The 25,543-nt window shown below is 35.5% G+C and overlaps 4 protein-coding genes across 7 annotated transcripts; all 4 read right to left on the bottom strand.

Annotated features, from left to right (window-relative positions):
- Positions 1-19: 19 nt before the first annotated feature.
- LOC121261266 (serine/arginine repetitive matrix protein 2) lies at positions 20-4,181 on the bottom strand. Of its 2 annotated transcripts, XM_041163547.1 has the most exons (4): positions 4,002-4,181; positions 3,490-3,853; positions 664-2,633; positions 20-400 (listed from the first exon to the last, which is right to left on the bottom strand). In XM_041163547.1, exons 2-3 carry the CDS (start codon positions 3,840-3,842, stop codon positions 704-706), a joined length of 2,283 nt encoding a protein of 760 aa, XP_041019481.1. In that variant the 5' UTR covers positions 3,843-3,853; positions 4,002-4,181; the 3' UTR covers positions 20-400; positions 664-703. The 2 variants fall into 2 exon arrangements, with proteins under 2 accessions (XP_041019481.1, XP_041019482.1); XM_041163548.1 differs by lacking the exon at positions 4,002-4,181 and having other exon boundaries at positions 3,490-3,872.
- A 525-nt stretch (positions 4,182-4,706) lies between these two features.
- Positions 4,707-16,100, bottom strand: LOC121261268 (protein arginine N-methyltransferase 1.5). The gene is made up of 23 exons (XM_041163549.1): positions 15,814-16,100; positions 14,594-14,711; positions 12,992-13,101; positions 12,007-12,096; positions 11,646-11,711; positions 10,550-10,629; positions 10,363-10,438; positions 10,184-10,270; positions 9,489-9,573; positions 9,114-9,205; positions 8,989-9,024; positions 8,288-8,356; positions 7,833-7,901; positions 7,674-7,727; positions 7,481-7,555; positions 7,044-7,136; positions 6,860-6,963; positions 6,563-6,611; positions 6,392-6,478; positions 6,071-6,176; positions 5,687-5,774; positions 5,285-5,378; positions 4,707-5,034 (listed from the first exon to the last, which is right to left on the bottom strand). The coding sequence occupies exons 1-23, from the start codon at positions 15,949-15,951 to the stop codon at positions 4,951-4,953; spliced, it is 1,950 nt and encodes a 649-aa protein (XP_041019483.1). The 5' UTR covers positions 15,952-16,100; the 3' UTR covers positions 4,707-4,950.
- Positions 16,101-17,077: 977 nt separating this feature from the next.
- On the bottom strand, positions 17,078-20,341 carry LOC121261270. Of its 2 annotated transcripts, none has more exons than XM_041163553.1 (4): positions 20,164-20,341; positions 19,586-19,724; positions 18,706-18,920; positions 17,078-17,520 (listed from the first exon to the last, which is right to left on the bottom strand). In XM_041163553.1, the coding sequence occupies exons 2-4, from the start codon at positions 19,673-19,675 to the stop codon at positions 17,223-17,225; spliced, it is 603 nt and encodes a 200-aa protein (XP_041019487.1). In that variant the 5' UTR covers positions 19,676-19,724; positions 20,164-20,341; the 3' UTR covers positions 17,078-17,222. The 2 variants fall into 2 exon arrangements, with proteins under 2 accessions (XP_041019487.1, XP_041019488.1); XM_041163554.1 differs by having other exon boundaries at positions 19,586-19,704; positions 20,164-20,340.
- Positions 20,342-24,022: 3,681 nt separating this feature from the next.
- On the bottom strand, positions 24,023-25,472 carry LOC121261271. 2 transcript variants are annotated; one of them, XM_041163555.1, is made up of 4 exons: positions 25,346-25,472; positions 24,954-25,082; positions 24,633-24,847; positions 24,023-24,477 (listed from the first exon to the last, which is right to left on the bottom strand). In XM_041163555.1, the coding sequence occupies exons 2-4, from the start codon at positions 25,041-25,043 to the stop codon at positions 24,195-24,197; spliced, it is 588 nt and encodes a 195-aa protein (XP_041019489.1). In that variant the 5' UTR covers positions 25,044-25,082; positions 25,346-25,472; the 3' UTR covers positions 24,023-24,194. The 2 variants fall into 2 exon arrangements, with proteins under 2 accessions (XP_041019489.1, XP_041019490.1); XM_041163556.1 differs by having other exon boundaries at positions 25,287-25,437.
- Between the last annotated feature and the right edge of the window lie 71 nt (positions 25,473-25,543).

Consider the following 25,543-nt stretch of genomic DNA (forward strand, 5'->3'; position numbering starts at 1 on the left):
ATAAATAGACTCTAATTCAATAACAGGATCAAGCATGATATTCTAATCATAAAACCAAAAGAACACTGGATAAGATCCTTATCAGCATCCTGCTAAATAATCAAGACATAGTAAGGTTTATAAAGTAAAATCCCATTTCACATCATTACAATGAAAAGAACACTACTTGCAAACTTGTTCAAAGTGTACGAGAGGGGACCGGAAAAGTAAGAAATGATCAGAGTACCAAGTTTGATATATTACCACGGTACTCTGATATATTACCACGTTTCAAACTTCTACATAGCCCATCGTCTGCTACATTGGAGTTGAGAATCTCAACCTCGTAAGCCCTCTGCACGTAGGATTCAGCATTATCTGTGGCGACAGCTTATTTAAGCACCTTAGATGTGACAAAGCACTGTAACAACACATTGAAATTCAGAGAACCACCAAAGACGACCAATGGAAACCACAAAATTCAGTTGGAGACCCCAGCCCAGCCCTCTAACTTTGAGCTTTTAGATAACAAAATTGTTCCAGCCATACATGATCTTCAAGCTAAACGTGCATAAAATACCCAAAGTTCGGACAAGGTCTTCAAAAAACCTCTAAAGGTAAATTTCCTAACATTCTAACAAGCAATGCATATAAATAGATTTCAAGGGAGGATACTAAACTCACCATCGGCATTGCAACTCCAAGATGAATGGCAGTATTATTCTCAGCGCCTAGCTCTGTCATCATCACGTCTGTCATCATACCTTTTTCTCTCGCTTGATCGCAAATCATCATATCTTGCTCTCTTGGAGTAATCCATACGTCTGTCCATCTCATGACTTCTATTTTCTTGCTCTTCTTCCTCTCCCCTTGCCTGCCTTCTACTTCCACCTCGCTGCTCTGCATTAGCCCTCTCATGCCTTGTATATTCATAATCTTCATCCCTTCTGTGCTTTCTCCCTCTATGCTCCTCTTCATATCTGCTTTGTCTTCCCCTTCCCCCAAGCTCCTCATGCTCCCGGTCATCCTTTCTACTGATGCGTTGTGGTTCATCATCCTTTTTATAACTTCTGCCACCCTGTTCAACAGTTTCGCCGTCATGCTGTCTCACAGATCTAAGCCTTGTGTCCCTCTTATGATCATCCTTGCTCAAGTGTTCTCTGGTATTCAATTCATACCCGATTTTAGAGTCTTTCCATTGCTCCCCAGCGTGCTCTGCCTCTTTCACATAATTGCGACTTGATAACTTTGAGTCAGGCTGCCCATCTTCTTTTCCATCATCAAGATTCCTCTTCCCCTTCCTTACTTCTTGACTCCTGTATCTGGATCTATCGATAGTATCTCTCCTTGATCCATACAGACCATTATCAATGTCATCAATTGGAGAAACTGCTGCCTCTTCAACTGTTTTATGTTTCCCTGCAGTCATATCAACATTTCTCCTATCATAACTGACACCATAGTCCTCATCAGTATTGTGCCTCCTAATTCTACCCTTCTTTATTTGTTCATCTGTGCCAGTACCAAAATCATCATCATCAGAGTCATGCCTCCGACTTCTCAGACTTTTATCTGTTATTTCCCTTTTATGTTTACTTGCTCTTTCAGAATCAAATTCATCAACCACATCATTCATTCTGCTTCTTTTCCCATGTCTACCATTGCTGCTTTTTTTGAGATCTTCCACATCAGAGTCTCCTCCCTCTTTCCATCGGCCTCTACTATGCTGATTATTCTCTTTCTCCAGTTGAATTCTTATCTCTTCTACTTCATTATTGGTATCATCAGCTTCATCCTCTGAGTCATGTCTTCCACTGGTTCGTATTTGTGGATTCCCATTCTGACCTCGCCACTTAGGTGAGCCTTCATCAAAATCAGAATCATCATCAGAACCATGCCTCCTACTTGACTTCTTGTACTTGGCCCCTTTTTTGGAACTCTCATGGCCAATGCCATCCTCATCGGTAGCAGAATCAGAATCAGAATCAGAATCAGAATCATCACTATCATGCTTTCTGTTCTTCCTGTGCTTCTTTGAGGTCTTGTGCTTCTTGCCAACATACCTATCAGAATCAGAATCAGAATCATCACTGTAGCGCACCCTGCTTTTCTTTTTATTCTTTGACGTCTTGCGCACATCGACATTCTCACCAGAATGCGTGGCAGAATCCGAATCATCACTGTCATGCACCCTGCTTTTCTTGTGCTTCTTTGAAGGCTTGTGCTTCTTATCAATAGCAATGTCAGAATCACTTTCATGATCACTCCGCCTATTACTTCTGCTGTGCTTCGCTTTAAGACCTTTTGCATGTTTCCCACTGCTATCTGTATCAGAAGAATCAGTCTCATGCCTTCTCCTTTTACTTTCTTCCTTCTTGTGGCGCCCAGATTCTTTAACACCCTTTTTCGTATAATCTTTTTCAACTTTCTGATCTTCCTCCATATTTTTCTTCGACCTGAACTCTCTATCTAGAAAAGGATGTTCACGCTTGATATTGTCACTAGGAACATTTTTTCGGCCATCTCTTGCATCATCATTCCCTTCAATATTGTGTTCATCGAGTTCCGGTGCAGAAATCCCAAAAGCAGCTCTTAATGTTTCCAGCTGCTTCTCTTTTCTAGCAGCAATTTGGTGGGTCTGTGTCTCTGAAAGCCTGGTAAAAATGAAAGCACAAAACTCTCAAAGAATGCCCATCATTGAAAGCTAGAAAAATAAGCCTACTAAAAATCATGGTGGGAAGTATAGCTAGAACTACTTTTTTTTCTATAAGTACAGCTAGAACTACTTTTTAAGGCATTCTTCTTTTATTTTGCGGGATTTTATTTACAGGACAGAATAATTCTTCCTTGAAACTTACCATAAATTCCTTTTCTAAGAAAAAAGCCTATTCAGATTTTTTTTTTTTTTTAATTTATACACAAAGTTACATGTAGCCTCACACGCCAAACCTTGTCTCCTGGCACACATACCTGTCATTTCAGATCTAAATAGATGAATAGCAAGCACAAAAGAAAGGGCCTATCGCAATATACCTGTGCTTAATATAACAAGCGAGATCTCAAGTCTGCTCCATTTGAAAATCCATCAAGGAAAAAATTATAGATATACAGACGTAAAAACATAAAAATGAGATAAATAAATGAAAGTTATTCGAAAGAGAACTTTGCAGTTAGAAGTCAGAACACAAATTCCCAACTGAACCCCAGCTCTGGATAAAAAATTAAGCCTTCATTCATTACACCTTGCAGCCAAGAGGGCCAAACAGTTTATTCCAATAGCACGCTATACTAACATTTTGGTGAGTGTTACATCGTACCACACTAATCTTATTAGTCCATTATTTACTGTTAATATATCATGAAAACGCATACCAGTATCAGCCATAAACCAGCATTTTTTTAAAAATTAAGACAAACTATTAGTACACAAGCAACTGCGGGATGTAAGAAGGTGAAAAAACAAATCGCTTCAACTTTCTGAACTTGAAAAACTGAAAAGAGTGAAATTACTTATTGTTAGCCACATCAATGGCGGTGGACCCATCCTGGGAGGTGGCTGCGGCGCCTTCCAGAGTCTTCCGGGCATCCTCAAGCTTCTCTGCAATCTCAGCGTCAGTGTAACCTTGATCTACAAGTGTATCCTGGAGTACGACAATCTTGAGCTCGATCTGACGCTTGCGATCATGCTCAAGAATGTCCTTGTTTGGCTTCCTGGTGATACCAGCCGTGCCCTGGTTTTCCTCAAATCCCTTGGTGGTTTCGGCGATCCTCCCAGTCTTTGACTTGATTAAGAACCTGTTGCTCTGTATGTATCCATTGGTCCCGGACCCTCTCGGGGTTTGTAACCCTATTCCGTTGTACATCTCGGCCCCTCTTAGTCCAAGCAATCAAAAACAAAGTTAGATCCAAGTTTGAAATGATGAGGGACACGCGGAGTTAGGGAGAGAAAACCGTACGGAGAGGGAGAGACCGAGGAATCAGAGAGAGAGAGAGAGAGAGAGAGAGAGAACGAGAGGGGGATGGGCGGGGTACTTACCGGGAGGCTGCGGCGCTCGGTAACTCGCGGGGTGCGCAACGCAGAGGAGAGAAAAAGAGGGGTTGCCGGAGGGAAGAGAGAGGGCGCGAGGGATGGAACAAGAGCGCTGGGCAAGGGGATAGAGGGGAGAGGCGTCGGGAAGGGGGAAAGAAGGTGAAAAACTGAAACCTCAAAAGCGCTGCACTTTTTTTTTCTCCTTAATATCCAGTGGGATGGGTTCCGGGCCTACTGGGCCGGATATTAAATAGAAATTTCGATAGCCTAATCCCCTATCTTACTAATGACAAAAGAAAAATGATAGATGAATAATATTTTTACATAGTAACTTATAAAGTAATAAAAAAAGTTCTACGTTTATCATCACTTATAAAAAAAAAAATGGACTTCTGAAACCACGAAGCATTTTAAATGAATGTTAAAATAATCTCAGATCATCCGTAAATAATAATAAAATAATTAATAATTTGTGAATAATAATTAATTGTTTGTAAATAATAATGAATTATTCAATTCTGTTTTTCAGCAGAAGATCAAACGAACGAAAAAGGTCAACCGATGTCGATTATTTTCAAATACTTTCAATGAAAATTGAATGTTAAACTTCGCATTAATAATTTATATTGAATATATGAATAAATATACGTGTGAATGGATTTTTGAAAAAAGAAACACGATAACTGTAGAAAAAGAATAGTACAACATGGTGGCTTACGTATTTTACGTTACCAATGATTGAGATTATGGATACAAAATCAAAAGCACCCCTAAATGGGGCGACCTCCAGAGAATTGTTACATCAACAAGGTCCGAGGCACAGTAACCACACGACAATGCATATATCTTTCACATATGACAATATGATCTCCTCCCTATAGCGAACCTCGGAACGGCGTCTTCTCGAACATGCCATGGTTCAAATATCAACATATAAATCTTTATAGGCCGACCCAGTATGAACGTCCATTGCTGTTGTGAATAGGCGAGGGGCAGGGAGATGTAACACACCATTCATACCAAACCTGCTTCATTCCAGAAAAACCAAAACAAAGTTCCCATCATCAGAAATTATCCCAACTTTTCTGTTCTGCTCAAATACTGGCATTGCTATTTGGACGACAGTTTGAGAGCAGCTATCCTTAAAATTTAACTATGCATGACAATGAAAGTTGCATTCTTAGTTTTCATGATTAACTCATTACTCCACTGATGATAAGTCTAAGAATAAAAACAATTAACGAATCCTAGACAGTAAATGTAATAAAAATTCACCTTGGTAGGACCGCAACAACGCCAAAAATGTACTTCTAGAGCTGAACCAGAATGCACAATTACCGGTGTCCTCAGCGGGAAAAATATAGCAAACCTGAATAACATAAGTTCACAACCAACAGGTAATTCAGAAGTGCCGCCTCATTTTCTTCAGCATGTACAGTACGTATTCCGTGTAAACTATGTGCAAAAATTTATTTTCTTTTTATTTTGTCAAGTAAAACAATGGCCAATATTTCACATTAATAATTGAGCTCCCCAGCACATTATACAGCCCAGGAAAAAAATAAAGGACTCTACTTGATAACAGAAGAGGGGTACTTGAATTATATGTTATTGATTGAAAACTAAATGTGAAAATGTACCCCACACGTAAAAGGAAATTAGAATCAAGAACCATACCAGCTAAACATGTTTGGTGTTGCTGTTGATGGTTCAATGCCGAGATGTACATCTTTATATAATGTTGCATCAAAATAGCCAGCAAATCCTGTAAATTAAGGTCCATGAAAGAGGTCAATCTGAAATTTCTGTGAAAAATGAAGATAAAAATTCTTCTCCAACATCATGAGTGCCATTAGGGGTAGCCATATTAAAATAAACAAATCAAAAGAAATATAAAATGGCAGATTGCATGCAAAATACCCCTAAGGTCCTGGCTTAGGTGGTAAAAAGGGTCTTGTGGTGGACTCCCACAAGTTGATAAAACCAAGTTCATGGCAATATGATTCATCTGGACATTTTATCTTCAGATAGAGAAGAGAGACAAACCAAGCCATCACATACCATGCACCATGACAGATCCAGTATCACTGGGTATCTCAAAGCGAAGCTTCTTGTGACGCTGATTGCTCCCCTTAGATGATTTGTTTGGATGAGTAAATGTAAAGACCTATGCAAGTGGAAAAAAGTTACTGAAACCATGGAGAAGAAAAGACCAGCACATAAAATGACAGTTGTTTGAAAATGTATAAGAATGTATCAATCGAATTAGTAAAAAAAAAAAAAAACATATTTCGGTGAGCCCCCACGAATTTAGCAGAAAAGATGGGCGAAAAAAATGTATGCACACTAAGGTTAGTATGTGCATAAAAAATAAATACTCACAGGTTGAGAAGCCGCAAGCCTAGCTACATTGTGCAGTTTGACAACATAAGCAGTTTCAAAGTGCACAAGATCTTTATGTGACTTAACCTGCCACATAACCACAAAAGTTTAAATTAAATACTTGAATCAGGAAATTGTGGAAATTTTAGAGCACAAGGACAAGCGGCGTACATCATTGTACAGCTTTGAAGCTGTCACTGGTTGAATGAAACTTGTGTACCTGAAAAAGGCCTATTATAATTTCATAAAAGAAGCACATGATATTAAAATAAAAATATTGCAACACAAAAAATTTGTCTTGCCAGCTGTATGGCATGAGTTTATCTATCATCATTCGCATGCCAACCATTAAGCAAAGCAAGCACATAGCCCATTCAGATTTTCCTCGGTACGATAAATTCATAAAATATAACACTCCCATATTTCTTCATAAGTATGAAAATACTAGACTTTAGAGAATATACTTACGAAGATGGTATTGAAATCCCATCGTCCTTTAAAAACCTCTGGGCTCCATCAAGGCACTCAGGAGAAAGCTCATTGTCTCCAAAAGAACCTAGGAGTTCACTAACCTAAGAACCAACATAAGGCAAAGAAAAATAAGCTGGCATCAAAGGAAATAAAAAATAGATTCAAGGTAATATGCCCTTACCAAAATGTCAGCTTTCTCGGAGGCATCCCAGTGACGCATATCGCTAGAAATTATGGTAACAGTGTCTTCCCAGCCCTCTAGTTTGACTAAGCTCTGTTCCAAGAAATATAAGATTGCTAGTAAAAAGGGCACCAAGGCAGACAGAACAATGCACTCAACCAATACACTAAAAAATGTCTCGAGACAGCAATTTTCGAAAGATAACTTTAGAAAAAGAAAACTGCAATATCCTACATAATCAATATTCATGTATGTGAATATAAGCCTACCTCGTAATTAAATGACTAACTAACTCAAGAATAACAAAGCATCAGTCTAGATTAAAACTGACTACAGCAGTTTATAAACCAATATGATAATTGTTCGCACATTCCCAGCATGTTATCTACGTTGCGGCAAAGTAGCAAAGGTTGCAATACAAAATATAATTAACTCACATGTAGTGTAACAATTGCATTTGGATTTTTCTCCACAGCGTAAATTTTAAGCTTGCGGCCAGTTTCTTCAGCAGCCTATGTATGAAGAGGAAAAAAAATAAAATATAACAAGAAAAAAGAGATCTCACCATGTAGCATGCAGTCTAAAGACATGACAGCCACATTTGAATATGCAGAAGCCATATGAATGTACCTGCAATGATGCCCTGACAAGAGGTCCTCGCCCTGCTCCTACAACCATCAATACCTAGGCATACAAGAAAAACAATGACGCAATGGATGTCAGATACCAACTGCATTATATTTGCTTATCAAAATCAATGAAATCATGAAAAGATGGTGGGTTGCTTACGATGGTTAACGTTGATGCTTTTTCTTCAGGAACTCTATCTTGCAAAGCTTTGCAAATTGCCCTTTGGTACTACAAGTAGTAAGCGCATGACGTATTAATTCAAACAAACATATCACTAGTTTCCACTGTCGTAATCATGACATACTGCCTTTTAAAAATAGAGTAATGCTAGATACAGTCATGGGTTGTGCAAGAGTGGGGTTCACCATTAAAAATTATTTTTTTCATGTAGGTCCCATATTTACTTACTTTTTTCAAAAAGAGTGCACGGCACTTACACACTTTATGACTGCAAATATCATTTCTCTTAAAAATAATAACCATAATCTGTCCACTTACTAACGACAGGAATTATTGCCTAACAGGACTGCCAACAACAGCAACTTTTTTTTTTATATTTAACAACAGCAACATTTAAAGATAAACTTGTTGAAAATAGAACTCACAAAATATACCTGAATGTATTTCACTGCATCTTTCTCAAATGTCTCGTAGGTTTGAGCCTCAAGGTTATCCATGAGAGGCTGCATATAAATAACAGAAAACATCCAGCTTGTATTAACCACTGAGTGGGTTAAAATTACCACACATGAATGACAACGTAGGATTAACTATTCCTAAAGGAGGAAACTTTTTTTTTTTATATAAGTACTACTTTATTCAAATTGAAGAAGAGATTCAAATCATCAGCAGGGGAAGTATACAAGGCATACACCTAAACAGAAAAAAGGTGGAAGAAGAAGAAAATCCTCAAACAAGGTATTACAGCTAAAACATAAGCAGCCACCCAAAGATAAAAGGGTTTTGAGGAAAAAAGTCTTAAGCCCTTTCACAAGTTCATCACAATATTCAAAGCTCCGGTCATTTCTTTCTACTCTAAATAGATCACATTGGGCAAGATGGACCGATTTCCTAAAACTTCACAACGATGGGTACCAAACTGCCCTTTCCAACACGCCAGGAGATTCCACTATTCAAGGCATGGCCTAATGTACTCCAAATAGAGTAAAGATGTAAGTCCAGAAAGCACTACCTAACTCACAATGAGGCAACATATTATCAATTACCTTTATACAAACAAGCACTAAACTTGTGTGATAGAGAATACTGCACAAAAGGAAATACAAGAGAATGACACTAGGCAGAGAAAACTTACTTGCAAGGGTGACTGTAAAAAGTCCCTGTAACCAAGCTAGAGTACAAATTAAGATGTCAAAAGAAAATAACGGGAGACTTAATCCGGAGCTGCACAGAGAGAGAGATGGAGAGAGAACAAGCTACCTCAAATCTTTCTTGCTCAGGAAGTGGATCCATTTTTTGATAAAGATAACCAATGTAGTCCAAGTATGGCCTCAGTGGATGTCTCTGTACAGCTGAATGTTAAGAACACTTAGAAACCGTACAACATATATGATCTATGGACAATCATGGATAGAAACAATAAAAGATATAAGAACAAGATAACCACAATGACACATTAAGTCATAAACTACTACGAATAACAGTAGTCAATCATTAGAATCTTATAAAGGAAACAAGGAAGATATCAATCGTTCAATTGAACCATTTCTATTTCAATCAACAAGAAATAATTACTAAAACAATTGCCAACAGAATTCAGCACTATGCAGTTATCAACCAGAAGTAGGGACTCACCATCAAAATTTCTATCATTATGATCAGCAGCTAAATCTGTACCACCACTTGGAAGACCGTGTATGGGTTTTCCTGAAACAACTATCTAAGAAAAGAAAGTACTTCAATGCAATGACTGAATTTCAAATAACAAGAGGGCCATTTACGTAGTGATTGTTCCAGTACAACACCTATGGTGTACGTAATATCATCAACTTCTACATCTAAAACCATGATGACAAAATCAAAAGAGATATTGGGGTGATCGAGACTTTTTGAAATAAAAATCAAACAGAACGGTCCAATTAATGCCAGTAAATTCCACAGAAGGTACTTAAAAGCCAAATATGAGCACTATGGCTTTTACTTTTACTTTTCCTTTGGAAATCTCCACAGCCATTTCATAAGAAGGGATGGCTTGGCTGAAGTCAACCTCCTTCGTTTAGGGGATTGAAAAGATTTTTTTTTTTTTATAAGTAGGGAATTGAAAAAATACAGAACATTATAAAAAAAAAAAAAAACAAATATGCCAAGTTGCAATGTGATCAGTCTCACCTAAAAAGGAAATGTAAAAAAATAAAACTTAACGAGATGTTTTTGAGATTCAAAATTTGCTTAGAGCATTGGACTAAGGATTCTTATACTGTGTGAGGATGAGCACTATCCAGAAGAAAATATATTCACAGGAAAATAAGTTTGAACCATGTTCTAGATACCTGTACAGAATGGTTGAAAAACCCTGCAACTAGCTTCTGATGGCGCTTTGATAAACAAGGATAGCCACGTGCATTCGTTAGAAAAGACTGGCAAAGCAGCAACATCACATCACATATGTGAAGTAACAAGCAGCATGCGCAATCTTTTAAAGACACAAAAATAAGACTTACAGACATACATCAGTATCCATAATCGCTGCTCTAACAGACTCTCCAAACCAGCGTCCAAGTGAGTTTGCCGAAGGTATTGAACTCCTAATGAACAGCATGTATAATTAGTAGAGGATAATAAAGCTGTATTCTGGTGCAAAATCACATCAAAAGTAGCCTTAAAGAAATACTACAAATCGTAGGCTTTTAGCTCACAAGATGTCAAGGGCAATTGATAACTGACTGTGATGTTCACAAAGCATACGAAATGAATTCCACAACTCCCACGAATCAACCTGTGGCAGAAACAGAAGTTAATAAAATATAATCAGCATCTTAAACGAATGTCTTGGCAATTTCTAATACCTTCAGGCCTTGGAATGTTTCTAAATTAAAAAGACCGTTCTTAAGTAAGTCAATCATCATTCTCGTGGTTGTTTTCAACTTTTTCACCATTCAGGCAATGGTCGATAAAATTGTCGTAAAGCGTACTAAAATTAACCTCATATCTAAGAATATTAAGAAAAAGGCAATATAGATCAGGTAGAATCAGCCAGTCAAACAAATAATGATCAAAAACACAAAAAAGCCTCAAGTTCGTGCAGAGGCCATTGCATAAAGTAAAAAGTTTAGCTATGTAACACCACAATGGAAGGCACAAGACACATGGCCTATACTCCAAAAGGACTAGTCAATGATACAACTTGAGCCCCATTGGAACATTATAAAGAGCAAGAACTTCTCATTTTCAAGTAATGTGGGATCTCATACATTTGTAACGCCCCAATGGAAGGCCCAAGTCACATGGTCTATACTCTAAAAGAACTGGTCAATGATACAATTGGAATCTCATTAGAACATTATATATATAAAAAAAAAAAAAAAAAACTTCTTCCCAAGCAATATGGGATCCCATACACCACCTACCCTTATCACTTATCATAAAGAGGTATCACAAGCTACTGCGTGCAGTCCAAACACACCAACACAAGCACAAAGCAAGTTATCACCAAATAGATTCTAAAAATAACCTCATAACTCTACAGAATCTAAGAATATTAAAAAGAACGCAAGATATATGAGGTAGAATCAGCCACAAACCAAAAAATGGTTGGAAAGGGAAAAGGCCCTAAGTTCATGCAGAGGACATTGCAGAATAAAAAATTTAGCTACTGTACCCAGTTCCAAACACAACAACATAAGCACAAAGCAAGCTCTCCACCAAAGGCAACTCTCTTCATTTCAAAACACAAACAATGAGAAATAGAACATGCCACAAATTTATAGTCATGGTTTGGAGGGGGCTACTCACCGGATGAATTGAGTTGACATCCGTTGAGTCATCATCAGTCTTCAACAAAGGAATCCTTAGCCACAACTTCAAAATGGAAGTAATAAGAACAGAGAAATGACGGTATACGAATAAGATTTTGTTGATAAAGAAGATAATTTCATTAATGAGCAAAAAGGCACCATCTACGTATACCATTTGTACATAGATACCCTTAAGGGGTAGCACAATCTATTGTACACAAGGCGTATACAATAGATACGCCTAGTAAGAGAGAGCAAAAAGTTATCAACTATATATAAATTAAAAATATATATAAATTTGGATTAAGAATGTGTGTGTATAAATATGTATATGTATATATAAGGATTAAGAGTGGCACCTTCATATTGTTCAGGCCAAGTAATATTTGATTTACACACCTAGCATAATTAGCACAGGATGTCCCCTTGGGAGCAGGAAGAAGGCATGCCTGAAGGATATAAGTGAGCATTGAAAAACATAAGTCTTCAATCACAGAAGTGTATATATACAAATATACATATATGAGCGTAGATGTTATGTTTACGTGATTTTGTGTGTGTACACAATTTTATAAAAAGTGAAAGATACATATCGTACAAACCACACATCAAAGTATGAAACCATAATACATAATGCAAGGACCATATTTTTTTTTTTTTTTATTGGCACCGTGTGTCCAAGTACAGCGTCCCAACTAATCCCGGAGGTGAACAAGCCCTCGGCAAGGACTTTCCCGCAAGTGCACCTCGGGTAATTCAAGGGAAAAATCCCCCAGTCTGATGGCCCCTAGAGATTGTTTGTACCCAAGGGGATTTCAACCTTAGACCGGGGGGGGAGCAAACCCTCAAGCCAAAGGCCTTTATCACTTGAGCCAACCCCTAGACCATATTGATTCATGTCTTAGACACATTCAATTATATTTAATATTAGACTATGTAAATAAATTATTGGTCTCATTAACCAGCCTCAATACTTGATTCCAGTCCCATGTCAATCAGTTTGCAAACACATCTACTTCCTCAAATTCACAGAGACTTTCTTGCAAAAGCTAATAGTTCAGGACCCAAGTAACGTGTTCATATATCTCTTATATGCATTCACTTTCCCCATATTATAGACCTACAGCTTCAGGCCACAATTCAGTTGGGGAAAACCTTCAATATGTTATTCAATTGAGGTGGGGTGTATAATAAAAGTACGAAAGTTAGGTGGCCCTTCGAAAGTATCCTGTAAATAGATATTTAGGTGAGCAAGATAGTTTGTACAAAAAAGGAACAGTTCTCGAGTCGATCATACACATTGGAGTGCATCAATAACTGAAAAACTATCAACATCATGCAAACCTGAAGGGAGAGATGAGAAGCCCAAGCTATTTCTTGCTTCAGAGTGGTTTCAGAATCGATTCGGAGAATCTCGTCCTCCGAGTCCAAATCAATCCATGGGCTAACTTTTCCTGCATAGAATTAAGAGCCTACTTTTTGAGGGAGTTCCAAGGTTTACAAGCCAAATTAACGCAGTAAGACTAAACAAATTACAATAATGAAAGTATATTAAGTTACTCTCTTAAAAGGTCCATTAATTCACTGAAAATACGCGATCAAGGTATAAATACATAGAGCTCAGCCCAGAGAGCATTTAGCACACAATAACCAGTAAAACTCCATTAGATGACAGCAGAAAGCCGAAAAATTAATTCGACATTCATTTTGATAAGTAATTCAAGGGCATTGTTAATAAGTTCTCACCATATTTCACAGTTAATAATGGCCCAGATCATAAAATTTGCACAGTGAGCCTTTTCATCACAATAGAAAAAAGTAACAAATTAACTAATCAAACGGAACTTTTGGTGTCGATAATGAAGGTTTATATATTTTCCATTGATCATCAGTAAACCTATGTGTATTATATATAGCCTAGTGGAAGAAAGAAATCATTTTTCTTTTTTTCTTTTTTCCCGAAGTAATGAAAGATTTTATTGATGACAATAATAGGCATAGCCGATGTACACAGGACGTATACAAGAGAGATGCCTATGCTTGATTGACAGCTGCTACAGGAAATTCATGAACACTTAGACCGTTCAAGTCTTTTATCAAAAATATATATATAGGTAATCAGGAAGTTTTATTCATAAAATAATAGGCATAGCAAAGTACACAAGACATATACATGAGTAACTTAGATCGTTAAAATCTCTTACGATGGACCATTGAAGTAAAAGAAAGAAATTAAATGGAAGGCAAAATCTATTGTAAAGATAATGCAAGAGAATGGAGGATCGTTCCACAGTCTTCTGGAGTAGGGAGCACATACTCAAAAAAATATCTAATAAATTTGATAACAGAATTGTGTACATCTTTCAAAACCATACAGTCCTAAACCTTTACTTGCTAGACAGAAGGTGGGCCAACCATGCATGTCAGCTTAACACATTAACACCCCTCTCAATTTCTTGTAGTGGCCCTAGCGTGGGTTTTGCAAGGGGTGAAAGATATGATACCATGCCAGAAAACTGTCTGGACCAAACATTTAAATTGTCTGTCTACTCCCCAACAAAAAGCACCAAAGCAAACAAAGTGGGACCTCTCTCCAAACTGGTCAATCCATGTTATTTATACAAAATTCATGCTGGCACCAAGTACAAAATCAGAGATAGTGATACCCATACTTGAGTCCACTCCAATATATTTCCATCAACGGTTAATAATCTACCGAGTTCTCTCATTCAGTATGTCAATGTCCTTCTATCCACCACAACGAACAATTAAAAACAGAAAACCAAGAATCTATATAGGTCGAACCTAGTCTAGCATATATCAAGTGGCAACCCAAAAATGAGATTAATCCAACAAACATTTTTCCAGAGGGAAAAAAGAATACAAATGTTAAACTCATCTTGAGATAAGATGGTAGATCTGCAAGTGGTCCAGAACATTTCATACCAACAACATGGCTACTCCATTGGGAAGGGCTCAAAACCAAGTCTGACCCAGCAAATGGCAGAACACCAGGTCCACCACAGTCTTTTCCCATTAAGCTTGGCCGATAAGAAGGATCCATCTACACCATGATGCCATATAAATATGTAACTTGCATTGGGTGCTCAAATATACAGGAAAATGTCTTTTATTACCAAGTCAAAATCGAATCTGACTTGCAGTAATTTTAACTTTGACAATAGAGAAGAGCGTGCATGTGTGTGATCAAAACACAACAGAAGTAGCCCTAACACAAATAATTAACACAATGTCCAAGCACGTAGCCCTAACATAAATAATTAGGTTCCAAAGACGCCATAGAAAGATTATTTCACATACAAGAATGTAGTTGACAGCCAAAAAGTGAAACCAGACCTTTGTGTCACAGCTTAATGGCTGACAACACACTACACTGTTGGTGAGCTTACTGACCATTCACATAAAACAGCAGCCATGAGGCAATATGTGATTGGCTAATTGGCCACCGGAAGCAAATAAGGCATCTAAGTTCTTGTCAAATAACCAAACATGCACAACATCAGCATTACAAAGCTAACATGTAACTGAAGTAGCATAAAGTGCCTCAATTAGTTCCTATCAAGAATCATAATTCGTGCCTCCAACACAAACCTTCTTCTTCCTATCACTTGAATCAAGCAAGATGTACTTGCCATCGCACACATTGCTGACTATAATTTATCAAAACCCTAGCAGAAGTAAATATTCATATGAATGTAGCTAACAGCCCGAAGGTGAAACTCTATAATCCAGTAGCTACACCATCAAAGGCCATTAACAAAGAGTTTTTTTAGGTGAGCTTACTGACCATTCACACAAAATCTTCAGCATTGAGCTGCTATGTGAGTGGCTAATTGGCCACCATAAATTATATGCAAGTACACATGACGCGATCTACCTAGGTGCCAATTAGTCACTACATATATATCCATATTCACATAATATATAAGCTCCATGTACAAGGAGCTTACGAGTGCATAAGCTTACGCCGGAGTGGACAATGATTTTAGCCCAACTCTCAATTTTTCACTTCATTTGCGTGCAGATTGTGAGTTAATAAGCATAAACCAGATTGAAAAATGATTTATCATCGATTTTAAAACTCCTGCGAATATAAAAATGCACTAAGGCTAGAAACGATTGCGAACGAGAATAATAGTACGAACCAGAGGAGCCACGACGAAATCGAAGCCACCAGAAGAAATGTTGTAAGCCAAAAGCTGAGGCATGTCATCATGGAACTCCGTCTCCACCCCGCAGTACCGAGAGTCGCTCTTATCCCAATTCCTTTCCCCTAGCGGCATTTTCTTCACCTTCAATCACACACAGACAGAGAGAAGTTTCTTTGTGTTCCTAGGGGAACGGTGAGGTATGAATGTAAAGGCGAAAAGCCGAGAGGGTTTTAGTAGGGTTTTTATTGAACCGATATGGAAACGTTCATGCTCTGTATAAATAGGAACGGAGAACTAGGGTTTTGGGCATGGCTTAGTAGGCGGGTTTCTGGGTGGGGGTTCGACTCGGTTGGAAGCTCAGCCCAGTCCTTAAGCCCATAATTTGACGATGAACTGGAAGCCCAGCCCAATCCGTAAGTCCCAATTAGTCAACCCTAATTTGATGATGAACAACAACAACAAAACCATTCTGCTTGCAATATCGCCTTCAAAAATTTTCTTGATCGTTATATTAAATACTAGGATTATACCCTCATTTGTAATTTGAAAAATTCTAATTATCAATCAGGTATGTTAAAGTATTTATATGGCATGATTTGATTTGGAATATAAATTTTAAATATTAAATTTTACAAATAAAATCTTATCAATTAAGTTATGTATATGGTGTGTTTTTACACACCAACTTAATAATAATAGAATAACTCTTCATAATTTTAGATTGTTTGAAACCAACTTCTTATTTGTAATTTTGAAATTCTCATATTGATTGGGATCTAGGTACGTAACACATTATAAACGGACTTGTCAATACACATATATGTATATATGCATATAAAAACTCTATATGCAATAACTTTTGTATACTTATTGTACACTCCACTAATGTGATTAGTTGCAATATTTTTTTTAATATAAAATAACTGATTTAGCCAATCACGTCAGTAAAATACATAAAAAGTACGCTAAAATAACTGTATGTAGCATAACTATTTTCACAGCCTTCGCGTGGCAGTCAATATCCGATGGCTACTAATGAACAGCAAAGATCTCAAGTCCACCAACTTGGAATCGGCTATTACAATATTTCATATTCTTCCAAACAGACTTTTTTTTTTTCTTTTTTTTTTCCAGCTGCTAAAGAAATCACAGATTTCAAATAACAATAATTAGAAAAATGGAATACGTGACGTGAGAAAAAACGATAAAAGAGTTTGGCTTGTAACAAACTTATGCATGCTACAAAGTAGAATCCAATCCGAAACAATATTTACATTTTACAACCAAACTCCAATCACCATAAAGGTGTTAAAAGATGTTGATGACATAGTATATATAAACCAGAGAAGCATAGAAAACTAAAGGAGCCTAAACCCAAAGAGTGCTCATATTCAACAGATACTTCACACACTGGCCTTTGCAGGTATGCGCGTATAATCATCTACGAAAACCTGACCTTGTTCCACAACACCGTCCTTTTCTGTTTCATCAAAGTAGTCCTCTCGAGCATTGTCAGCTAGCATAAGGGCAACCAACCAGAAAAGGCATGCATCAAGGGATAAAAAAGCACCACCACCAAGGAGACCGGTCTTGGCAGTTGGGCAATCCGTATTGAGGTTGTGATGAACATTGCGTGCAAGATGAATCTGTTCTGTTATCGTTGGCCATAATAGCAGAGTTGCAGCCAATCCAGCTGTAAATCTGTGTAATGTAACCAACCCCAATTCACAAAAGAAGAGTCAATAAGATACTTTAGCCACTTCAATACTTTAGCCAAGACAATCTTCAATACAAGATACTTCAGCCGTTATAAGATACCAACACCAATGGCATCTCCAATATGAAGTATTGAAGTTAGTCATCTAGAGTGCCAAGAAGACAATCTTAAAAAAAAAAATCCCCGCCGGCCTATCATAACAGTAAAAACCCTTCTCTATAAAGGTTACCAAGGACCTAAAAGCTCCAAGTCAAAACCCATATAACTGCTGTCAGGATAGCGAACCGGTTAAGAGTTGGGTTGACAGGGCAAGAAGTCTGACCATCTAATAGTGGGAAATTATTCTAAATACATTTGAAACACAATATGCATATGAAATAAGGACGATAAGAGTGGCACATAATAATGGAATGACTAACAGATAAATCATAAATGGAGATCAAAAGAAATTTAAGTCATGAGGTTTACTGGCTTCAAGATGTAGATGATTTCACAAGTGAAAACACGGCTGGTGCAAGGCTACTGGATTTTAGATTTCCCAGTGCCTTGATCAGAGCAACTGAGCAGCCCAGTGAGAATCAATAGATTCAATTCATTGTGCTACACTTGGAAAAAAAAGTCTCTGCAATTTCACAGAAATCAAATTTACTTCATGAAGCTTTCCTCCAAACAGAAATGGGTCGCAATTAGAAAGAGGCAAAGATGGTCCTCTGATCCAACCAAGGGTTTCATATCTATTATTTTATATAATTTATGGTGAGTGGAGGGAGGAATTCTTTCTCTGTAGGATTCAACATTTAAAGGGTGCAAAGCCATATTCAAACAACCACAACATAAGAAATTCAGATTTTATTAACTTCCATAACCTTCAGTTGGATATATATAACAATTAAAACCTACTATTATTGTTGAATAAAACATACACCAAAATTCCAATTCGCCAGCAAAATTAAACAATATACACACGTGCACATATTGGGATTGCACATTTGGTACTGGTCTGCTTCAATTATAAAGAATTTTTTGTGCAGCAACTCCTTTCGGCATCCAAATTAACTAATAATTCTTCGGACATTCTGAATGATAAATCTTTGTCTCTTCCGGCGATCAGCGTAAAATGTGAATATCAAAAGTTATGGGAGAGTGAGAACTGAGAAAAGTATGCTTACATGGCAATGTTGAAGAACACAACAAAGCTGGAGCTTCTAAACAAGGCAGCTTGTGGAACAGATTTTCCTTTGTAAGGGTAAAACAGTGACAAATACCCAACCACGGTAGTTGCAATGAGAAATACTACTGACAGATACCCCAAAACGACAGTAGGATCAGATGGATACTTGCATATGACAACACCTTTCCCTGTGATTGGAGTTCCAGACGCTGGCTGTATAGAGCATGGAGAACGAGACGAATTATTAGACAGTAAGCAAGAAGGAAACATAATTATTAGTAGAAATATCTATTGATTTTAGTTGAGATAATTACACAAAAACATCAACTAAAATCTGTAGGGAATTTTTTCAGTCAAATCTGAAAGAAAAATAAATATATGTGAAAGAGCCTCTTTTCTTGTGAAATAACAGCATTCTCGAAACCTGGATTCAAAACTATTTACGAAGTTGCTACATCAACCTTAAAATTTTAAATAACCGCCTTGTTTGTTTTAATAACTTTTCTCAACTTACATCGACCTTAAAATTTTAAATAACCACCTTGTTTGTTTTAATAACTTTTCTCAACTTATCTCATCTCATCTTTATCTAATCATTACAATTTTTCCAAATTCCACATAAAATAAAATAAACAATTCAACTTTTTCAAATCTCAAAACAAAAATAATTTTAAAAATATATATTCTAACAATATTTTATTCAATTTTTAATTTTAATCTCAATTCATCTCATTTCATCTGCGAAAACAAACGAGGGCTAAGTATATTACTTTCCATGCATAGAAAAACGGTTAATATCCGAGAAAACAAATAGAGCAAAGAGCAGTGGAATGGTGAATCCTTTTATTACATAGATTTTCTCATAATCTATTTTTTACCTTCTTGTTTTCAGCAACAACTCCGAATATGAAGGAAACGACGCCACAACACGCTACTATGAGAGCCATTAATCTCACGGAAACAGCCATTGCCCCCCAACAGAAGAACTACCGATTCACTGCAAACGATGGTGTAGATCTATCAGTCCCACCAAAACGGATTATAACAAAAAAATAAAACAAAATAAAATAAAAGGGCGGATAATGAAATGAAGAAACGTAAGATTAATACCCACGCGATGTGTTTTCTAGGAGGAAATTGAATATATCTTATTTGTGCTAAGTGCAAACCTAACGGAGATGAATGAAATACGGAAGGATAAGTAATCGACAATAAAAAAAATTTAAAAAAAAAAGGGCAAACTTTTTCTCATGAAAATAAACCACATCCCCTCAAGTAGCTCTACATCCGCTTATGTTCCCAGAAAATCATCATCATGGGAAATTTTTCTCGGTGAATCTAATTTATCAAAATTCAAAGGATTTTAATCTGCTTAAACGAACAGGGCTTCTGACAAATATCTAAACAAAATACATGAAAATTTTACAAAGTGGGTGTTCGTATAACTGGGTTATACCTGAGATCGATGAAAGCGAATAGCTCTGAACGAATGCAAGAGATCAGTCCCTCGCTGTCTTTCTTGTTCTGAGAGTCAGTGCATACACAAGCTTATAGACATGGCTAAATAGAAAAGTCTTTCCTGGTTTCCTAGTTCCGTTTGTTTCTGAGATTCAAAAGTCGTTCCTGGAATCTCTCTTTTATCCAATTTATTCTAATTGGATTTGGACTGCACTTTTGGCCATATTAGTTAAATTTTAGTCCAGACTCAGAGTAGTGGTAGCGCAAACGAATTAAACCTTAATAGATAAGATGCTCCGATTATTTTTAAAAAATTTATCTCTTTCTCTTCTTATTTAATTATTATATTTTAAAAAAAATTTTATATAAATAAAATAAATAATTTAATTTTTTCAAATCTCAAAATAAAAATAATATTAAAAATATATATTCTACGAATATTTTATTTAACTTTTAATTTTAATCTCAACAAATTTCATCTCATCTCATCTCATCTCATCGAATGAATCGATGTGACATCTTCACTAGGATTGATCAACTTTATTTATTTTTTAATCTTAATTTAAGAAAAAAATAAATCAACATGTAAATTTATAATAATTTATCAATATAGATCTAATATTACATATTATAGAAACCAATACCTACGGTATCAATGGAGTAATCCGCTAGCGGGTAGCCAGACGGTTTAATTTCCACTTTCCGCACTAATATATTTTGACTTCCTAGTAAAAGGAGATAGGCGCAAAATTCCTAATCAAAATGTCTATAAATTATTATTTGTCCAACAAAATTAAATTGATAAGTATAGATAGATTTAATTATTTATATTATATTTTTAATATTTTCGCTCACATATGGGTCATACTCCTCTTCAATAGATAACTCATCAACATGTAAAATATTTAATTAAATAGGATAAAATACAAAATTATAATTAACCAATAACTTGATAAGATGTGAAATCAACATTTATTTCAAAAGATTAAACTAATAAAAATAAGTAGATTTAATTATTTTTATTACATTTTTAACACCTATTTAGCACAACTGATTTGTAAGAGGTATTTATTTATGAAATTAAAATTAAAATCTTAGTTTAAAAAAAATTATTAGATATTCTCAACTACTTAATATTTGTTTTTAATTAAGAAACCAACTTGTGACCGGAAAGTTGCAAATACGTTCCTTTCATGAAATAAGGATCAAGGAGAACCACTGGCAACCCGGGCATCGTGGGAGTTTTTTCCTCAATTATTAAAAATAAAAGGAGACTGAGAGATGGTAATTGATTAATTTGTGGTGATTATGTAACGTAATACGTAAGGATGAAATTACTTCAAGAAGCAGAACTTAAAAAACATCATCCGCTCCCTTTTTTTTGTATTACATGGGCTGTAACCCCTCGTAATATATATATATATATATATATATATATATATATATATATATATATAATTATATTATTATATTATATCATCCTAGATTAATAAAAACAATACTGGTAATGATAAGGTTACTATCTTTCTATTATCTATTTATTAATTTTACTTAATGATTAAGAAATTGATTATTAATAAAATTACATATTTATTTTTTATTTTTTAATAATTAAGAATGTTAACAAATATTTTTAAAAAATTAAAAAATTTCAAATATATTATAAATAATAAATGGACAATAAGAGAGTATAACTTTATCACTACCCAATAGATAACCCAATTCACAGTCGGCAAAAATAGCCATGTCATGTCAAGAATAACTAGCTCTAGATGTTTGCAATTAGGGTTGTAATCGAGCCGTTTTTTGACTTGTTGAGCTCAGTTCGATTTAAAATACTCGAGTTTGAGCTCGAGATTTTTATTTATTTTTTGTTCGAGCTTGTCTTGGTAAGCTAAATTCTCAACTCGAGTTCGAGCTCGAACTTGTCTCACAAATGAGCTCGAGATTGAGTTTGAATCGTTTATTTTTTATTTTTTATTTTTTGAATAAGATTTAATCATTAATAAATTAGATAAATACAAAAAATAAAAAATCTAATATTGAGTTTGTACAAATAACAAGTAGTTGATATTTTAAAAATTTATAAATAATTAATATCTAACTAGTTGATATTTCTCCATAATCACAATGTGCTATATGCCTACATAATATGATAGTATACATCTATTTCATGTGATTCTCACATACTAGTATATGAAATTATTAAATCTTATCAACTAATTATTGTACGAATTATAAAATATAGCTATGGAGTATATTCAATAAATAGACATGAGTAATTAAATTACATATTATATATTTAATTATAAAAGTGTTATGCTTATATTATTAGTTAATACATATATATGTATATATAAGTGTATGTATATACTTATCAATATATGAATGAATTTTAATCGAGTCGAGCAATCGAGTCGACTCGAACATAAACGAGCGGACCTTAATAAGTTTTAATTGAGTCGAATCGAGTTTTATTAAATATATATTATTTACTAATCGAGTTAATATTTACTTTTATGATCATTTTTTTTTTTTTATAAGTTGAATTTAATTTAAATTTAATCGAACGAATACTAAAGAGACTATGGAATAGACAAATTCATTTACGGTCCTATTTGCGTACTCTTTTAATATTGTAGTGGCACAAAATCACTCAGAAGACAACCCCCAATAGGACAATTGTATTTCACTTTCATTGGATTGCTGATAAGAAAAGATTGATAAGATGATCCAACTAACAAGGCAGGTTGAAGTAGCCGGCTTTTTGACTTCTACGTACTTCGTAAATCTACAGCCCAAGCCAAGTCTCATAGTTTCATATTCACATAACACATTTTATTAGGGGCAGAATTAGAATTTGATGCGTGGGGCGATTAGCAAAAGGTGTTGTAGGTAGGGGATAACAGTAACAGACATTTAAGATAATAAAATATGTTATTAATTATATAAGATTCTTATTTAGAGATAAATTAAATTATTAAAACCACTCATCTGAACTTTTTATTTGAGCTCTATCAGACTTAAGTGAAAGATAAAAATTAAGATAGAAATAATCATGTAAGATTTTTTAAAACAAATGATAAAAATTAAATAAATAAATATAAACTTTTTTATTGAATCTAAAATTAAATATTGTAAAATCTCTATAATATAGATATAAATAGTTATGCAAAATTTGTTACATTCGCTTCTAATTGTTAACTTGATGGTAATATATATGTACTTACTAATAAAAATAATCCAAACAAACTAGCTAGTAGAAGACTTAAAAAAAAATATAAATAAATAGGAAAAACGTAATTGTAAATTTACTAAATAGCTTATAAAAAGAGACTAAGATATTTTATTACCTCTTATGAGATGTAAAAAAAAAAATGAGAATGTGAGATTTTATTAATAACAAAAAATAGGTGTAATTATGAAAAAATTATTAACAAACTAAAAGAAACCAAGCAACTAAGTATTAAATAAGATTTTTGAAAATATTTAGAGAGAGAAATTATCTTTATATTAGGATATCTTTGACAAACCATTTTATAATATATTTTAAGTAGTGAGGTCCGCCCCTGCATGTTATAATATAATTTAAGTGAGAATATTTTTATAAAGTAATATTATTTATATAGAATATTTTACTAAACTATTATTTATTTTAAAACGTGATTGTATAATGCATTGTGAAAAGTAACGTATATTTATCATTTTTCATCCAATAAATCACTGTCATTCCAAATATCCCTCTCGTATGTTACATATTTATACCATCAAGTTGTTTTTTCGTTTGGAGGAAAATAAACACAAAAAAGAAAAGATAGATGAGCAACTGAACTAATTATCCGGAAAAACAGAGGAGATGAGCAAAATGCCAAAGAGAGACGTACGTTATTAACAGTGACAGTTACTACAAATCCACCAACTTCCTCTACACAGAACAATTAATCCTTGTACAATCAATCTAACCACAAACGTCCGACAGCCTTCGTTTTTATCAAGCTAGCATTAGTCAAGACCAACAATATTGGATAGTCAAATATAAGCTCGTTGTGGTGTCTCGGCCATTTCCATCGCGCCATTGATGGGTTCCTGCTGCGTGTCATCTAGATAGTCCTCCCGGGCATTAATAGCTAACATCAGCGCAACCAACCAGAAGAGAGACGAATCCAGGGACACAAAAGCTCCACCTCCCAGCAGACCTGTTTTGGCTGTGGGGCAGTCGGTCTCGAGATTGTGATGCACGTTGCGTGACAGGATAAGTTGCTCCGCTATTGTTGGCCATAACAGGAAAGCTACCCCTAGTCCCGCCGTGAACCTGTCGCGAGCCCACAAATTTCGCTTAATTAACCCCCAATTTATAGAAAATTATTTTTCTCCGCTTATAAATCATTGTTCACCACCCACCCTGGATCTGGATGATACATTAATGGTGAAACAAAACTTACTTTAGAGAAGGGTCGTTGGACTTACAGAGAAATGTTAAAGAAGACAGTGAAGGTAGAGTTTTTGAACAGCGCGGATTGCGGAACAGATCTTCCTTTGTAAGGATAAAAGAGGGACAAATATCCAACCACCGTCGAAGCTACGAGAAACGCCGTTGAAAGATAACCGAAAACAACTGTCGGGCTGGAAGGGTACTTGCAAATCACCACACCTTTTCCGGGAATCGGAGTTCCACTCGCAGGCTATAAAAGGGAAAATTAAATACACATATCAAAAAGCATATGTGATGGTTGTTTCGGCAATTATATTGAATTTATAAGAAAGATCATATGAATATATTATATATACCTTCTTAGTTTCGGCAAAGATTCCGAACACGAAGGAGATGAAACCAAGTGCGCCCACAAGTAGAGCCATCTTTGTTGCAGTGACCGCCATGCTCAAAGATGACAAATGTATAATGGGATGCTGAATCCCCTGCGCAATGGGTCATCGGTCGCAGACATTAATAACAGGACATATGCATGAAAACGAAAGTGGGATGCAGAGATTCAAGTTTACGATTCAAAAAAACCATTCATAAGTCGTTTGCAATATGCAGAATGAACAAAACATGTGGGAAAGTTTGAATGCTGAAACAAAGATTCAAAGAAAGGGAAAAAAATAAGAAGATAAACCTACCGTTCAAGAGATTAGAGAAGAGGAGAGAGATAGTAAAATGAAGGAGATAACAACATTACCTCTGCGTCCTCTCTCAAGGACTCGACTCTCTATGGGCTCAAATTAACGAGGTTTTGTTGGTTATAAATAAAAGGATGCAAGGTTAAGGATATGGGCATTTTGTCGGCATAAATTAAGGGTTCGAATTTAGGGCACTGGTAAGTGTATGGATACAGAATCTTGTTGATATTTTTACCTAAAATGGGATGCCACTTGGC

Source organism: Juglans microcarpa x Juglans regia, chromosome 4D (genome assembly GCF_004785595.1).
Source record: "Juglans microcarpa x Juglans regia isolate MS1-56 chromosome 4D, Jm3101_v1.0, whole genome shotgun sequence".
NCBI lineage: Eukaryota > Viridiplantae > Streptophyta > Magnoliopsida > Fagales > Juglandaceae > Juglans > Juglans microcarpa x Juglans regia.

Coding starts and splice junctions, on each gene's coding strand:
- LOC121261266 (XM_041163547.1), bottom strand. CDS start 3,842: ATGTACAACGGAATAGGGTTACAAACCCCGAGAGGGTCCGGGACCAAT. Junction 2,634..3,489: donor ATTGATGTGGCTAACAATAA/GTAATTTCACTC, acceptor CATTTTTACCAG/GCTTTCAGAGACACAGACCC.
- LOC121261268 (XM_041163549.1), bottom strand. CDS start 15,951: ATGCCGCTAGGGGAAAGGAATTGGGATAAGAGCGACTCTCGGTACTGC. Junction 13,102..14,593: donor ATGGAGTAGCCATGTTGTTG/GTATGAAATGTT, acceptor AATTCTATGCAG/GAAAAGTTAGCCCATGGATT. Junction 9,574..10,183: donor TTTTCAACCATTCTGTACAG/GTATCTAGAACA, acceptor TTCTTTTCTTAG/ATAGTTGTTTCAGGAAAACC.
- LOC121261271 (XM_041163555.1), bottom strand. CDS start 25,043: ATGGCGGTCACTGCAACAAAGATGGCTCTACTTGTGGGCGCACTTGGT. Junction 24,848..24,953: donor TCTTTGCCGAAACTAAGAAG/GTATATATAATA, acceptor TCCCTTTTATAG/CCTGCGAGTGGAACTCCGAT. Junction 24,478..24,632: donor GTCTTCTTTAACATTTCTCT/GTAAGTCCAACG, acceptor GGCTCGCGACAG/GTTCACGGCGGGACTAGGGG.
- LOC121261270 (XM_041163553.1), bottom strand. CDS start 19,675: ATGGCTGTTTCCGTGAGATTAATGGCTCTCATAGTAGCGTGTTGTGGC. Junction 18,921..19,585: donor TTGTTGCTGAAAACAAGAAG/GTAAAAAATAGA, acceptor TGCTCTATACAG/CCAGCGTCTGGAACTCCAAT. Junction 17,521..18,705: donor GTGTTCTTCAACATTGCCAT/GTAAGCATACTT, acceptor TACATTACACAG/ATTTACAGCTGGATTGGCTG.